General features: G+C 29.0%; 1 protein-coding gene across 1 annotated transcript in view; it reads left to right on the forward strand.

Moving 5' to 3' along the window:
- LOC115875274 (adenylate cyclase type 5-like) overlaps positions 1-16,089 on the forward strand; it is a gene marked incomplete at its 3' end in the record, with an annotated part of 132,734 nt that overhangs the window by 72,331 nt on the left and 44,314 nt on the right. The window contains exons 3-4 of the mRNA XM_030890694.1: positions 2,422-2,509; positions 10,592-10,752. Coding sequence (XP_030746554.1) covers positions 2,422-2,509; positions 10,592-10,752 — 249 coding nt within the window. The remainder of the gene's footprint in view (positions 1-2,421; positions 2,510-10,591; positions 10,753-16,089) is intronic.

Here is a 16,089-nt window from a genome sequence, read left to right on the forward strand (position 1 = left end):
AACCATACTTCCGCTTATCAATCTAGAATTTAATTTAAAGAAGTAGAATAACTTTTTGAAAGCGGGTCTTATATTTCACAGTAATTTTGAGCTGGATTTCAACTTTGCTTTAATATTAATTTTGGAGCGATTTGGCTCAACGTAAATCTTTCTAGTTGAGTGCTATTTGTAATGATATATTATGTGATTTATTTTTGGCAATTTTTAATATTTGTTTTTATTTTGACTTATATGTATAGCTTATTTCTATGTCTTCCGAGTCTTTGCTGATATTTATTGAGTTACGTGGGCCCTGAATCTGAATATATCTGGTCTGAATATCGGGTTACCTAAATATTCTTTAGCTTCGAAATTTGACTATTTTATAAAAAAAACTATACATTTTATCGTACTATGCCATGAACTAATAGCAACAGTTGTAACAAATTTAAGCATTTGTTATATAACATTTAAGCATCTGTTATATAACATTTACAAATAACTTGCGTAGTTTAGGTAATGCATTTGCAGGGTTATTCACCTCATCCAACACGGACTATTGTAGCCAAACGATTAGATTTTTACAAATTGTACGTTTTATGTTCGGCCTAGGACTATTAGAGCTACAATTTAAAATTATTTGCAAAAGGTACAGAGCGTCCCAAAACTATCAAATTTCTATTTTTTAAATGGAACACCCTGTATATTACATTTTTAGTTTCAACGATTAAAATAAATGTAAATTTGATTAAGATTTACTGGACTTTAATCTTACTTAGGAAGTGACCGAAAACAACTGAATACATCAATGAATCCTAATTTATGTCATATACTAACATACCAAATCTCGTTTTTTTATCTGAAAAAATAAAAAAAAATATCGGGCTGAACCAGTTTTGAGACGCACCCGGTATATATTTCTTACTTTTTTTTTATGAAAAATAAAAATAATATTTAAAAATTACTGCTTTTCATTTATTATTTTTATGTGTAACTTGTGATTTAACTTATAGATACATTTTTTACATGTAATTTATTATTAATTAAATTTTACCTACCTATGTCAAAACCTTTTTAGAAATTCTATAATTGTGAATGTTTAGGAAGTTTTTTAATATTTTTGAAAGTTAAACTATTTACACGTAAGTTTATATAATATTATACTATATATATATCCACTTGATTATTCTAATAAGTGGTAGCCTTGAAAAACGAAATAAAATTTCCGAAAGCTAGGCGTATGAAGGTAAAAATTGTTTAATTTTTGCCTTCCAGACCGCTAACCCCAAGAAGTGTTTTTGTTGTATTAATTAATATAAATATAATAAAATACATTTTTTAATTAGGACAGGATCTGTTAAAGTTTTAATTTAAATGTAAGAATTTAATAGACACACACATATTTTTGTATAATTTTTCATAACAACATTTTCGCAGTATTTATATTTAGGCGGTAAAAATATAAATGCACCGCCTTGCGGAATATATTATGATGTTGAAAATATATACGCCTCTTTTATTAAAAACCTTAAACTGCTTTATATGATAAGTTTAGGTACAAAATTAATTCTGGCGGTACGCATTTGGTTAATTAGCTGCAACTTTATTTATTTTTGCTCTTTCTAAGAAAATACCAACATATATGAAGATACCAAACCAAAACAACAAATTCCAAAATATTTTCCGAGTTTCAAGTGGAGAGGTTATATTGGAATATGGCTTAAGGTCAGTATTACACTATCAAATTTCTTTGTCAAAGTTTTTATTTTATAACAATTTGACAGTGCAATATGTGTGATTTTATAAAATATATATAACAATGTAAAATTTTTCATCAAATATTTTTTATCAAAGATCTTACAAAGAAATTTGATAGTGTAATACTGGCCTAAGTAAAAAATAATATAAAATATTATTAACATAAACAGCTACTTTAGGTAATGGGTGTTCTTGAAAAAAGTACAAAAAGAATTCATGGGAATATATATAAAAAAAGTTCTTTAATAGATGCGCGATATTCTAGAAAAATTTTACTTAAGATCTTATAGGTTTGACAGCAATATTTTTCAAGAAGGTAAGATCGAAATAAATAAGGTCAGTTCTTCAACTACTTCAACAATATATATTTGAAGTAGTTGATGTTTTGGGTTTATACCGAGTCTGAACCGTCCGAAAACAGAAAGTCTATATATTTTAAGTGTAATTATTATTAAGTAATTAAAAAAAGTAATAATGTAATTATTATTAACCTTATTATTTTTTTTAAGTTGTTTCTTGGGTCTGGTGGCTATGGTTAGATTAAAACAATAGTTATTCGAGGACGTTTCGCATTGAAGAAGCATGACACAATAAATGCGAAACGTCGTCGAAAAATTATTGTTTTAATCTAACCATAGCCACCAGACCCAAGAAACAACTTAAAAAAAAAATCTTCTTTTTAAGGATAATTCAACTTTAAAACGGGGCATTGGCAGGCGATGGACTAGCTTAAAACAACATCCAAAATTATCAGATTCATCAAATGACACAGGTAAGCTTTTCAAGGCTGTTTTATGATGCACGGTGTTAAACTATTTAAAAGTCATCTAATTATTTCTTATTTTTGAATGGATTTATATCAAACTATGTTATTATTATATACAAAAGTATTTTTACAGCTTTCTCTTAAAACAATAAGAGAACTTTGCTTTTTAAAAATGTCTATGGGCCATAGTTTTATTGACATCCCCCAGGTCAACCCATAATTTTCCCAATCAACTCGATATAATGATGATGTTGCCCATCAAGCAATACTACTGTTACATTAATCAATTAAGGCCGCGTAAACCAACATAACTTTTAGATGCTAATTCTCTTTTATAATAAAATTAAATAATAAAAATATTGTTGTATAATTTTATTCCCGCAGATTAAGTGAAAAGTTTTGTTCTTAAATATCTAGTCTACATATTATAAACGCGTGTTCAAATATTAATCTTGTGGAATATACAGGGTGGGTCTCAAAAGTGGCTCACCCCCTATAACTTTTTTATTTTTTCAGATAAAAAACGAGATTTAGTATGTTAGTCTATGACATAAATTGGGACTAATTGACGTATTCAGTTATTTTTGGTCGCTTTATGTTTCACCGGAAATGACTACAACTTTTGATTTTTAAATGGTACCCTCGGTATTTTTTTACTTTATTCGATAGAAAATAACACTTTGAACAGAATGACATATTATATGTCAACTTTTGATATTTTCGCATATGCTTTATTTGAAATTATAACTTTCGTTCGTAATGAAAATTTGACTTGAAATACCAAGTGTGTGGTGTCAAATTATTCGTAAAAATGCTTTTTCCAAGTATGCTAATGAGCCACCCTCGTTCCATTTTAAAAAAAATGAGATATGATTAAAAATACGATTTGGGCTTTTTTTAACCGGCCAGGACAAGACACTAAAATCATTAGACGATCAAATCTATTTTTCCAATGCTCCTTGATTAAGAATTAGTCTTTTTAACATAGCCATGGCACTCTAGATTGAGATTTAAAATACGATTTTTTATTAAGGGAGAATGTCAAAAGTTGACATATGACACGTCATTCTATTCAGAATATCATTTTCTATCAAATAAAATAAAAATATACCGGGGGTGCCATTTAAAAATCAAAAGTAGTAGTCATTTCCGGTGAAACAGGAAGTGACCAAAAACAATTGAATACGTAAATCAATCCCAATTTATGTCATATACTAACATACAAAATCTCGTTTTTTTATCTCAAAAAATAAAAAAGTTATAGGGGTTAATGTCTAGGTTTACTTATTTCGCTGAGATTTACGAAAAAGAAATCCTTTGCCTCGGGTATAGATACCGCCACGTTTTGGAAACAGCTCGAAAAGAAACAAAATTGAACGAGACAACAGGAAACGCCAAAAAAATCCCCCCACGTTTTTCTCCGCAATTTCACTAGTAGTTTTGAGGCGCTTTTAAGAAATGGAAGTAGGTCGAAACAAACCGAAATAGGTCAAGACAACTGGATAACCCGAAACGCGACAAAGTTAGTGTGTCGTTCTATTCTCCGAAAAGTGTAGAGCCTGTATATATAAATATAATAAATATGAATAACATACTTTAAATATCGACCATGTTTTTATTACAATTTTAAAATATTTACTTTAGTTTAAATAAGGACATCAGCAAAGCTAAAAAAAATATAGTCTTTTCTTTGTATACATTAATTAAGAAATGTGTACTACTTTTTACGATACTGCTGTACTTGATAACCTGTAAAGATTATTTATTATCAAATTATAACTAAATTACAGTAATTCGAATACCAGTTTTATCGTCGTAACAAATTATAATCCATTTTCCTTAAATTTCATACAAAGTAAAACAATACTGTCTATACACAGCGTTAATGATAGGCCGTAAATATATAGCAAAACAACCCTATTAAGATATGAACGGCGATTTTATGATATAATTTAGGGCGGAAAACAAACGTTTACTACATTAAATTTGCTTTTGTAGCTACTAAGTATCGCCAGATAAAGTGTAATTAAAATGGTTGTAAATAATAGCTTTTAAAGTTACAAAGTTGTCATAAAAGATGTTTAAAGCTCGAACTACAAGGTACGGTGTGTTGTGTTGATATGATATTCAATTTTAATCAGAATGTTTCTTTTGATATTATTAAACAAATAGTATAAACGATATATTATCAAATTATATTAAAAAATGACATTTATTTGCATTTATACATAATTACATAATTAATATTGCAGTAGATTTCCATTTTTAAAAACGTCTATCTGTCACCTAAAGATTTTTCTCTAAAACTCGAGTTATGGAGTATGATGAAACTGATAACAAATGTACACTTTATCATATGTATATTAATTGTTGCCAACGATGGACATATTCCGCGCCGTGCTGACTATGTGGAATTTAAATTTCCCGCTGGGATTCAGGTGGCAGGTCTGATGTAAAAAAATGTCATGTCAATGTCATTTATTTATTTATTTCCTGACATTGTCATGCGTTTTAACACTTTATTTTTTTATTATGAGTTTTTAGTTTAAATAAATAGTGTTGTAATAGTTTAAGCTTAAAAATGTTGACTAGCTGACCTTGCAGTCGAACATTGTTCATTTTAGAACCTCTTTTAGTGCGAAGTGTACAAGATATCTTAATAGCCGTAAAAAACTCATCGCAACTTCATTAGAATATTTTGGACGGGAAAGCGGTAGTAATGGCCCTTTATGTCCCTTAAGTGCTGTTAAGAAGGTGAGTTTTGTTGATGTAGCTAATAATTGTTTATATATTTATAATAAATTTATTTTTGTTTCCTAAAATATTTTGATTAAAAGAAAATATGTAAAAGTGGGCAACGCTGTGCCGGTCAAGCGTAATCACGTGAGCGTAATCAACTGTATCTGTTTAAACTAATAAATTAGTGTAATTTTGGTTAATCATTTTTTGGTGACCGATCTTATTCCGTATGAGTTTTTAAAGTAATAATAATAGTCTAATGCCATCACGAGAAAACTCTACATCAAATACTGCCGGGTTAAAGAAAAAATCCTTATCTGATGAGTTGAACAAGTTAAGGTCTTGCAGGTTTATATTTCTAAATGGACCACTTTGATATAATATAATTGCCAGATTTATAATTAAAGTGAAACTATATTTAATTTTAATTCCGAAAATGAAGCAGAAAACATTTTTTGTTCTTCTCATTTAGTTAGAAAATTCTTTTATCTTTTTAATGACATATTTGTATCTCAATTGCAGTTAACGGGTTTTTCCTTAACATGACAATGTAGGTTAAAATTACGGGCTGATAATAATAAAATAAATGCAGTTTCTACATTGGCAGAAGATTTATGTTCACAATAACTGCAGAAGACTTTGTAGAACGACCTTGATGCGATTTTATGTTCACTTGTACAAACCTAATGAAATATTTGCCATTTTATAATTTTAAAGATAAATTTCTTTGCATTACCACATACTAATTTCACTAAAAAAATAATTAAATAACTTTTCAAATATCTAACAAAAATGATGTTACGGTGTATGCAATCTAGTTTATGTGTTTTAATACATAATAAGTCGTAGTTTCGTATGGTATGTTTTTCATGGTTTGAATGGGGATAAAGTCAATTTACTTACTTATTACAGAAATAAAATTTACCGTATTTATAAAATATTTAAAAACTCAAAAGTGATATTTATAGGTTTCTAAAGAATGCCAAATATTCAAATAAAAACAATAAAACAATGTCATGTCTATTTTGAGAGCTTTTCCAGCTTCTTTTGTATCGTCGAATAACGAAAAATATGAGAAAAACGTTTGTGTCTTATATCATTTTTCAAATTTTTTGTCGTATTTTTGGAAACTTCCCAATATCTTGTTATTACAGATACCCAAAGAAAAATGTAAATGTTCCTTCACACGTAAAAAAGGAACAAAGAATTTATGGTATTTGTTTCCAATTTAGTCGGAATAAAATGTCTTTGGCTCGATAGCTTTATGGAAATTTCGTCTCGTATTTTGCGAAGTATAAAAAAAGAAGAATTTCATACGATACATTTCTTGGAAATAATAATAATAAACAACTTTTAATTTATTGCACGCTTGTATTTTATTGTATGTTTCCATATAAATTTATTACATTTATATGGAAACATATTACATTTATATGGAAACATAGAATAAATTCAGGACATTTCCTAACCAATTTACAAACACAATTTTTTTCCTAACCTAACCGAAACATCTTGAAGTATGTCAAGGTAGAATAGCAAAGACGGTTATTCCGTCTTTCTCGTCTAACTTTGTCTTGTCTCGGCTTGTCTCCGATTGTCTCGGCTTATTTTCATTTCTTTTAAAACTTCTTGAAACTACTCGTGAAATTGCGGAGAAGGGAGTGGAGGGATTTTTTTGGCGACTTTTGGTTGTCATCTTGGTTGTCTCGAGGTACTTCTACGACGCGACGTGTCGGTTTACAAAGACAAAGGACTTTTTTCATAAATTTCACTGAAATAAGTAAACGTAGACGTTTCTAAAGTGTCTGTTGTTACAATGATATTTCTTTAATTACATTTCGTTTTATGTTGATATATATTCGACAAGATTCTATATAGATAAAATAATAATAATTATGAATATTGCCTATACCTTTATGGCGAGTTCACATTTCTTCAAAATTAATTTATTTTTTTTTTCTTCTTTATTTTCAAAACATAAAATAATTACCATACATTACCATAAAGAAATATTTAAGTAAACTCGATCAAAAAAATATGTTGTATCACTAAATATCAATTCGTTTAAATGTTAGTGTGTCTTTGCCATCTTAAAATGGAAAAGAACATAAAAATTTATAGCTTTTAACATAATCATGTATGATACATACATTTATAGTTAATTCATTTGCACACGGAATATTTTTATTTAATTTTAAGTAACCAGATTTCTGGTTATTTATTTTATCAGACATAACTTGTGTGAATATTTAAGTTTATTTAAGTTAGTTATTTAAGTTTTTGGCTTTAAGTTTCATTTTAATCAATTTTAAATTTTATGTCACTTATTTTATTTAAAATAACACGGTTAAATCCAATTGTTTGTCTCTCATTGCAGGATATAAATTATCAGTACAAATTATCTAGTCAAATTGGAAATATGTATGTGCGTTATTCAATCTTTTATAAATTAATTCTCTGTTTACGTTAGAGCCGGCTACACCACTAGTTTGTGATTGTGATTTAGATTGTCTATTGTATTGTTAAATTTATATAGATTCGCTCTCTCTATTGTAATCTAAATCACCGACGGAACATTTAATTTATATAAACATATTTTTTTATATTTGAATTTATAACTAATTATGTTACACAAATTGTATATTATGCTAGGTAATAAATCTGAAGTGCTGATTACAAACAAAAATGTTTTATTTAAAGATATGTAACAATACTTAGATTGAACTAAATTATAATAACAAAAATATAAATAAATGGTAAAGTACAGCAAAAGTATGTAACTGATATTGTAACACAAGGTTAATATTAAGCGTAAGGTGATTACGGTAACGTAAAATTAACTTTTCTTCCCCTAAACTCCTTTGTACAGGATTTATTAAATTGTTAAGAAATTGAATTAATACGGATAAAATTTAGTGAAAAATGAAAGATTGTACTGACTATAACGTGAGATAATATTAATTAAAATGTTTGTTGGATTATGGCACATTAAATATTTTAATAAATAATTAAACCGGTATTGATTAAATATATGCAATGAATAATAAATACATTATATTAATTATGTATTTTGTTATTCGCATGATTAAAAAATTATTTATTTATATACAATGCTAAAATCAAATAAATTAGCTATTTTAATATATTCAATGCATTAGCAATGATTGTAGTTAGATAATGCTATATAAATAATTTGCAAATTTAATTTAATTTAATTAAATTTTATGTATTTTTCTTTATTTTCTACAAATTAGTGAAACAGTTAGTTTTTACTTTTCGCTTTTCATCTTCTATCATAATTAAGGCATGGTAAAAATGCAAGTAGCATATTTTGCATTTCTTGTTTGGTTTAAAAGAAAATGCACCTTTTTTCAATGAAAGAGAGAGTTATGCCTTTTTGTTAAAAATTGTATTATATTTACCCGGGCAGGTAATTATGTACATCGTAAATATCTAAACATTTTGGCGACAATGATAGGTGTGTGTAGTCCAGTCTGTCCGACAGTGAGAGGTAAATTTACATTAATTTTTTCCGTTTTGCCGACACCAGACCGTCCATGTCCATTATACGCAGGGGCCGTTATTCAGAGGTATACATATTAAGAAAATCGAATTGTAAAATTTAGTGAAAATAAAATTGTCCAATACTATAGGTGTCCCTTATATGAAGGTGTCCGAAAATAGAGGTTTTACTGCCTTTCTTGTTTTAATTTACACATATTTTAACTCATAAAATGATCAAAATAGGGGCGCATCACAAACAATGCATAAATAGTTTTAAAAATTGTACAAAAAATACGTTCTTTTTAACATACATCATTTCATCTATTGCATTTATTTTTACACTATTTGGTTCATACATAGAAATAAAAAATATTTATGAATATACACACAGACGGAGAATTTGCTTTCAAGCAAACTTTAAAGCCATAGTTCAGTAATACGTAACACTTCCTTTGAGATGCGAGCTGTTAAAATACAGGAAAAAGCCGTAACTCCGTAAAAATTTCGTGAAGCGAATACTAGAAAAAGCCTTGGCTTTATTTATCTATATCCCTGAATAAAACGCAAGTCTTTACAGATTTTAAAATATATAAACATATTTCCGCCAAAAGATTTTATTGTAACACCAAATTATTCTGATAATAATCCAAAATACACAAAACCATGAAAAAGTTAGTCTAATTTAAAAAGTTAATATAAAAATACATAGACCAGAACACATCAATCACTTGTTCTTATAAGTATACCAGGGTACATGATAGAGAAAATTATTTAAAAATTTATCTCTGGAAATATATGTATATTAATAAGTTATATAGTTTGTGATATTTTAGTTTACTACTACAAAGTTCCCCGTTATATTTCAATGTTATTATAATACTAAAGTCAAGTACTACTTTTATTATCTAGTTTCTAATATTAGATAAATAGATTTTGAAAAAAAAACAGTAATAATATAATCAACATATAAACAAACTATAATACAGTTCATACCAAATAAACTTTTGGTCAGGTAAGTAACAGCGCTTTCAGATGGAGCGGACTGTCCGCGACGGACCGTCCACGACTTCGAGCAAGTACCTTATATGAACCATTTTACATGGGCGCGTATATTCCGTCCAGCTGATTTCGTCCGACGGCTATTTTGAAAAATCACGACGGACGGTCCGCTCCATATGAAAGCGCTGTAAGCTTGACCGGCACAGCGTTGCTCACTTTTATATATTTTCTTTTAATCAAAATATTTTAGGAAAGAAAAATAAATTAATTATAAATATATAAACAGTTATTATTTATATTAACAAAACTCACCTTCTTAACAGCACTTTAGGGATATAAACGGTCATTACTACCGCTTTCCCGTTCCAAATATTCTAATAAAGTTGCAGCGCGAAATTTAAATTCCAAATAGTCGGCACGGCGCCGAATATGTCAATGGTTGGCAACAATGAATTTAAAAATTGCGCCTTCGATTACGTAACCAAAAGTTTAATTAATATCAAATATAGACATATTGCACCAATGCTACGACATATGACACTAATATTATTATTAATATGAGTACTAGTATTATTTTAGTTATTAGTTATAACTGATATTTTCTCTATGAGTATCTGTTTAACTATTATCTTACTCTTCCTAATAAGAGATATTTTAATAATAACTTTAATAAGTTAACACATACAGATTATAGAGAAAATAGCAATTCCACCAAAATTATATCTCCAGTAGTTATTTTTCATAATAAATAATTATATTATTAGGTATTTGTATACTTATTCAAATCTTTACATATATTACTGATTCCTAAAATATACCAACTTAAAAAAATTATTATTTTTTTAGGTACAGGGACTACGACACCTCTCTCAACTCCATCTTCCACCGCTAACACCAGTCCGTTTCCCGGTAGCGTTGGAGGAGAACATACCAAGAAAAGTAATTGGCAAGTTATTGAACACTTCGGATCTAAAGAAAAAGGAAGTTTGTCCTCCAGTTTAATTGCTGTAAGTCTAGACAATATTAACAATATCAACAATATTTTATTCTAAATATAATAATTTTCACTCAAGAAAATATGTAAAAAAACCAACAGCCTGTACAATAAAAAAAACTAAAATTATAAATTCTAAAACGCAAGAAGAAAAGTTTTTGAAAAAATTAAAATATATTTTTTAGTGTTATAAATCCGATGATTATTATAATTATTTTATTTGGGGTATAAATTAGGCATTTCAGAAAAATTCAGTTTAAACAAGAAGTTTTGCAAATTAAATTAAATTTTCAGTATTTAAGAATATTAAAGTAATATTCCAGCACTCAAAAAAACATTATCAAAATTCGGTTTAAACAAAAAGTTTTGCAAAAATTAAACTATTTCAGTATTCAAGAATATTAAAATAATGTTCCATCGCACATTATTAAATTTAAGCTTTAGAACATTAAACATACAAACTAATATTTTTCGAACGAAAAATTAACGTTTGAAATACATCTATACGGTAATCGCAATACATATTCCGATGCACGTCATTAATCATGTCAAAATTGACACTAAAGCCTATAAACCTGACTAAATAAAATTTATATAATATATTAATTACATATATTTGTCACCATTCTATATTTGGATTACACATCACAGAGTAAGTTTGAAAAAATTACTTGTATTGAAACTTATACAATAATGAAAATTATATTTATATTTCATAGTGTGTGCTGTGTTTATATTAAACAATGAATATATTATCGACATATATAAAATAATAATCAAAATGGTGTGTTATATTTTACTTTTACATTAAGTAAAATCAAATCATGGATGAAATATGCATAAAATAATCTGTTTTTCATAATACATTTGTAACTGATTTGCTATTACTTGTTAGTATTTATAAAAACCACAAATTATTTTTAAAAACGTGTAAGTTACATAGAAAAATATTATTTTGTATGTTTTAATGTTCTCAAGTAATGTAGAAGAGCCATTGATATCCCAGGGAAGTAGTATTTAGTACTACGCACAAACCGTTTAGTTTTACATTGGTGTTGTGAAATCCTAGAACTCTCCTAGAATCCTTAACTCGACTTAATAATAATGCAATAATTTTTTTTTCAAACGTAACAAAAGTAATAATTTTTGCGACATGATTGACTATATAAAAAAGTAATTTAAAGCCTAGGCATAAAAGTTGCATAAAAATACGAAAATGTACTATTAAACTGACATAAAGTGTCAAATTCAAAGAGCCGTATCCATAGTTTTTCGTATATAATTACATACAAGGTATAACATTTAAATATTTTTATATTATTTGGAATGTTTGAAATTGTTTAAAAAATTATTTGTGGCGTTGGAAAAAAAATATAATGTTCTATTCGGAGTAAAAATAACTTTTTGTTCCTCGGCTGTATGTCAAACGTACAGGCGAGACTGTAATTTTTACTCCTAATAAAACAATCTACTATTTTATTAATAACTAATGTAATATGCCTAGTATAGAAAAATATAGGAAAAATCATTAATAGAAATATTACTAAAAAGTGGCCAAAAATATATAAAGAAAAAAAATTAGTTACCTAGAAGTTTACTATTCTTCCTCGTTACTCCGGTACACTTTCCAAATATAACTAGTCTATACTTGTCGATGCGCTTAAACGAATGCGAAATAATTTTACTTTTTTTACTGTTATTGTCATTATATTTGGCAAATACACCAATATTTGCGTACTTGGCAAGTATGCCATCTTTGTAAACAAGAATGGTGGTAGGCGCTCACACGACGCGACGCGACGTGACAAATAATTGCACAAGTAAACAATTTACACAAAATGGCAAGTATATGTCAATAACAAATGTTTGCCAATACACCAATATTTGCGCACTTGGCAAGTATGCCAGTAAGAAGGTTGGCGCTCACGCGGCTCGACAAGTGACAAATAATTGCACAAGTAAACCACTCTCACATGGCATGTTTATGCCAATAACAAATGTTTGTCAAGTACACGAGTCTGTGTCTGTGTCCGGTTTAACGGCGAACTCTGACGGCTCGTGTACTTGACAAATATTTATTATTGGGATATATTTGCCATGTTGTGTAAGTGGTTTCCTTGTGCAACTATTTGTCATTCGTGAAGCCGCGGCGTGAGCGCCGAGCTTGTTTCAAAAAAATATGTTTACGAACATAGTATACTTGCCAATTATTGGTGTACTTGCCAAGTACACGGGTCGTTAGAATCCGCATTAATATTGTTGTAGTTGACAAGTACACAAGTCGTCTGATCTCTGTTTAATGATACACATTACAAATATATACGAGAGATCGCTCTTGCATATACAGAGTATTATAAAAAAGAATACATCAATACTACGTAAGTACGCTAACCTGTATATTAAAACAACATATATTTCAACATATATTCAACAACGAATATCAATCCTATAAAATATTGATCTTTAGTGAATATTTGAAATTGGTAAAGGTTTTAGCCATTTAGCGTTATTTAAAAAAGTATACATATTATATCTGGCAGTTTTTTTAGTCCTAAATATAAATGCTTATTTTACTTTCGCACATTTCCTAAACAAAAATTTCTGCTATTCACACATCAGTAACGGATTGCAATGCAAATGTCGCACGGGGCTTTGAATATAGAAATGTCATTGCACTCACCGTCCCATTGTTCCACAAAACGAAAGCAAAAACAAAAACAAATTATCCGGCGAAAGCGGTTTGATGTAGAAATCGTGTATGCTATCGAAAAAGGCGGCATGGCATCGTATTTGGTGGTCTAAAAAAAGTCATTTATTTTATGAAATACTCGTATAGTTGCAGTTACGACCATTTAATTCGGTAGAAGACCAGTCAGTGATAAGCTAGTTTCCGTATAGATTCTACGCAATGACATGTTACGAAAATTATTTTTTTATTGTTTAAATTACTGTTTCATTGATTAAATCTAAGGATTTTTCAAAAAATGAATTATTTATTTTGAACTGAGCCTATAAAAAATCTTTATTTTCTAGCATAAACCATCTTAGGTTGCTACAGCACAGTAATATGCTTTATAGCGAAAATTTTGATATTACTTAGCACAAATACTAAAATGGAGACTTACGTAAAAATTCATAGTAAAAAAATACAGAAATCTGCATGATTTAAATGTTAAAAAGATTGAAACTAATTAATACATTTGCCATAAACTAATCTCTAAACTACACTAAGCCCGCGGATACATTGGACGCGGGTCCGTGCGTTTTTTTATACGTGCGAGCTCTGACGGAATTAACTCGTACGACTATTTTATTATAGTGGTTACATTAGATGCGCGTTCATGGTGTCCTGTGTGTCGAGTTTGTCAAATCAAGCGCCACTACTTTGATGCTTTATGGGACATAATGTTAAAATAACTACTCATGAAAGAAGAAAATGTTGGGTTAATGATTTATATGCAAGAAGAGGAGAAGAAAATAAATATGTAAAACATTTAGTGAATTAAGACAGAAACCGGTCAATTTTTTTGAATATTTTAAAATGTCTCCATCAACATTAATAATATATCCCAAATAAAATTAAACCTAGTATACAAAAATACTCAAATTTTTCGGGAATGTATTGGTAAATGAACTTGCTACCAACAATTTACAATTTTTTTAATTATCATTACTTTTTGATGATATTTTTTTTATATGACGAAGTAGCATAGGTGACTACTGTCGTAATGTCATATTGACAATTACATGTTTTATACCTACAATTGAATATGGTTCCTAGTGCCGAAGATTGTACAAAAGCCGTTGCTCTTATTGAAGATGTGCGAAATTATGAATATGTCGCTAGGTTAATACACTCATCGCTCTATGATAAAAAAGGTAGTGGAACGTTTTAGACAAACTAGCCAAAATAAGCGTAAAGCTGGTAAAGCTATAGATGATTGATATATCAGAATCAACGCATTACGGGACCGTGTTCGAGACGAGAGTGTAATTGTATTAACAGTTTGTCGAATTGTAGGAATTGCAAAATATTGGTGGCCAGTTCAGTTCGATCTTAAAAATTAATCAAGGCATTTGTTCATATGAAAACAAAATAAAATGCTCAGGGAACATGGTTCTGACCGAAAAATTATGTTTCAGGAAAATTGAAAGTTTATAATAAACTGAGTTTATGAATTACAGTTAATATATTTATAAAGTTTGTTGAAAAAAATCATGAAAATAGGGCTAAAATAAAAAAAAATATACCACTTTAAATTTGACGAAAAAATTCCGTTGCGTTTCTTATAGTCTAAGAGCTAACAACGTTTTCGAAAAAGTGTTTTCAGAAAGCTGGCTCTTTGATATATATCTTTTACTATGCGCTATTGAACAGCATGCGGCCCATCTACCTACCGACACCGGTTGCGTTCACTACTGCGCATCGGAAGAAGATCCTCTTTTTTATTTAGTCTGTTAAATTCTAGTATTGAATATAAATCGAATAAGTCTCCATAGCGTAGCGTGTAGAATTTCCAACTACGAACCGAGGATTCAGAGTTCGAGACCGGGTCAGGGCAAAACCTTTTTTATTTCATTTTCGTTTATATTGTGATAGTAAAGTATTAAGTATTTGTTTTTTTTAATCACCAGAATTATTTAATACTTTACAATCAGAATATAAACGAAAATAAAATAAAAAAGTTTTTGTCCTGACCCGGTCTCGAACTTTGACACCTCGCTTGATAGACGAAACCTCTACGCGCTGAGCTATGGAGACTCGGTCTATTTATATTCAATACTAGGATTTAAAGGACTAATAAAAATATAGGATCTCCTTTCAATGCGCAGTAGGGAACGCAACGTTTACCGGCAGCCAGACGGACCGCATGCTGTTCCAGAGAGATCGTAAATAGTAAACGATATATTAACTAAACGAAATAGCGATCGGTAGCGATGAAGAATACTGTTGCTTGGCGTTTAGTTTGTACGGCCAAGGGCAGTATTCTTTATCGCTACCGATCGCTATTTAGTTACAGAGTTCCACCCCAGTTTTCTTAAAATACTTGTTTTCCCGACGTTGCTAGCTCTCGTACTATTAGATATAAACTCGTACAAATCGCATAATCAAGTTGTTCTTAGAAATATTAGTAACTAAAAATGGGGGAATATTTAGCAAAATAGTAGATAGATACATCGACACATGAAACAATATAATTTCTAATATTCGCACATCAGTATTGAGACCAATGCAAAGGTTTTTATGCTGCACGGTACTTTGCATACAAAAATGTCATTGCACCCACTGTTCCATTATTCCGCTAAACTAAATCAGAAAGAAATTACCCGTCGAAAAGTATTTAAAGTG

The sequence above is a fragment of the Sitophilus oryzae genome, unplaced genomic scaffold, assembly GCF_002938485.1.
Source record: "Sitophilus oryzae breed Bouriz unplaced genomic scaffold, Soryzae_2.0 scaffold_135_pilon_pilon, whole genome shotgun sequence".
Classification (NCBI taxonomy): domain Eukaryota; kingdom Metazoa; phylum Arthropoda; class Insecta; order Coleoptera; family Curculionidae; genus Sitophilus; species Sitophilus oryzae.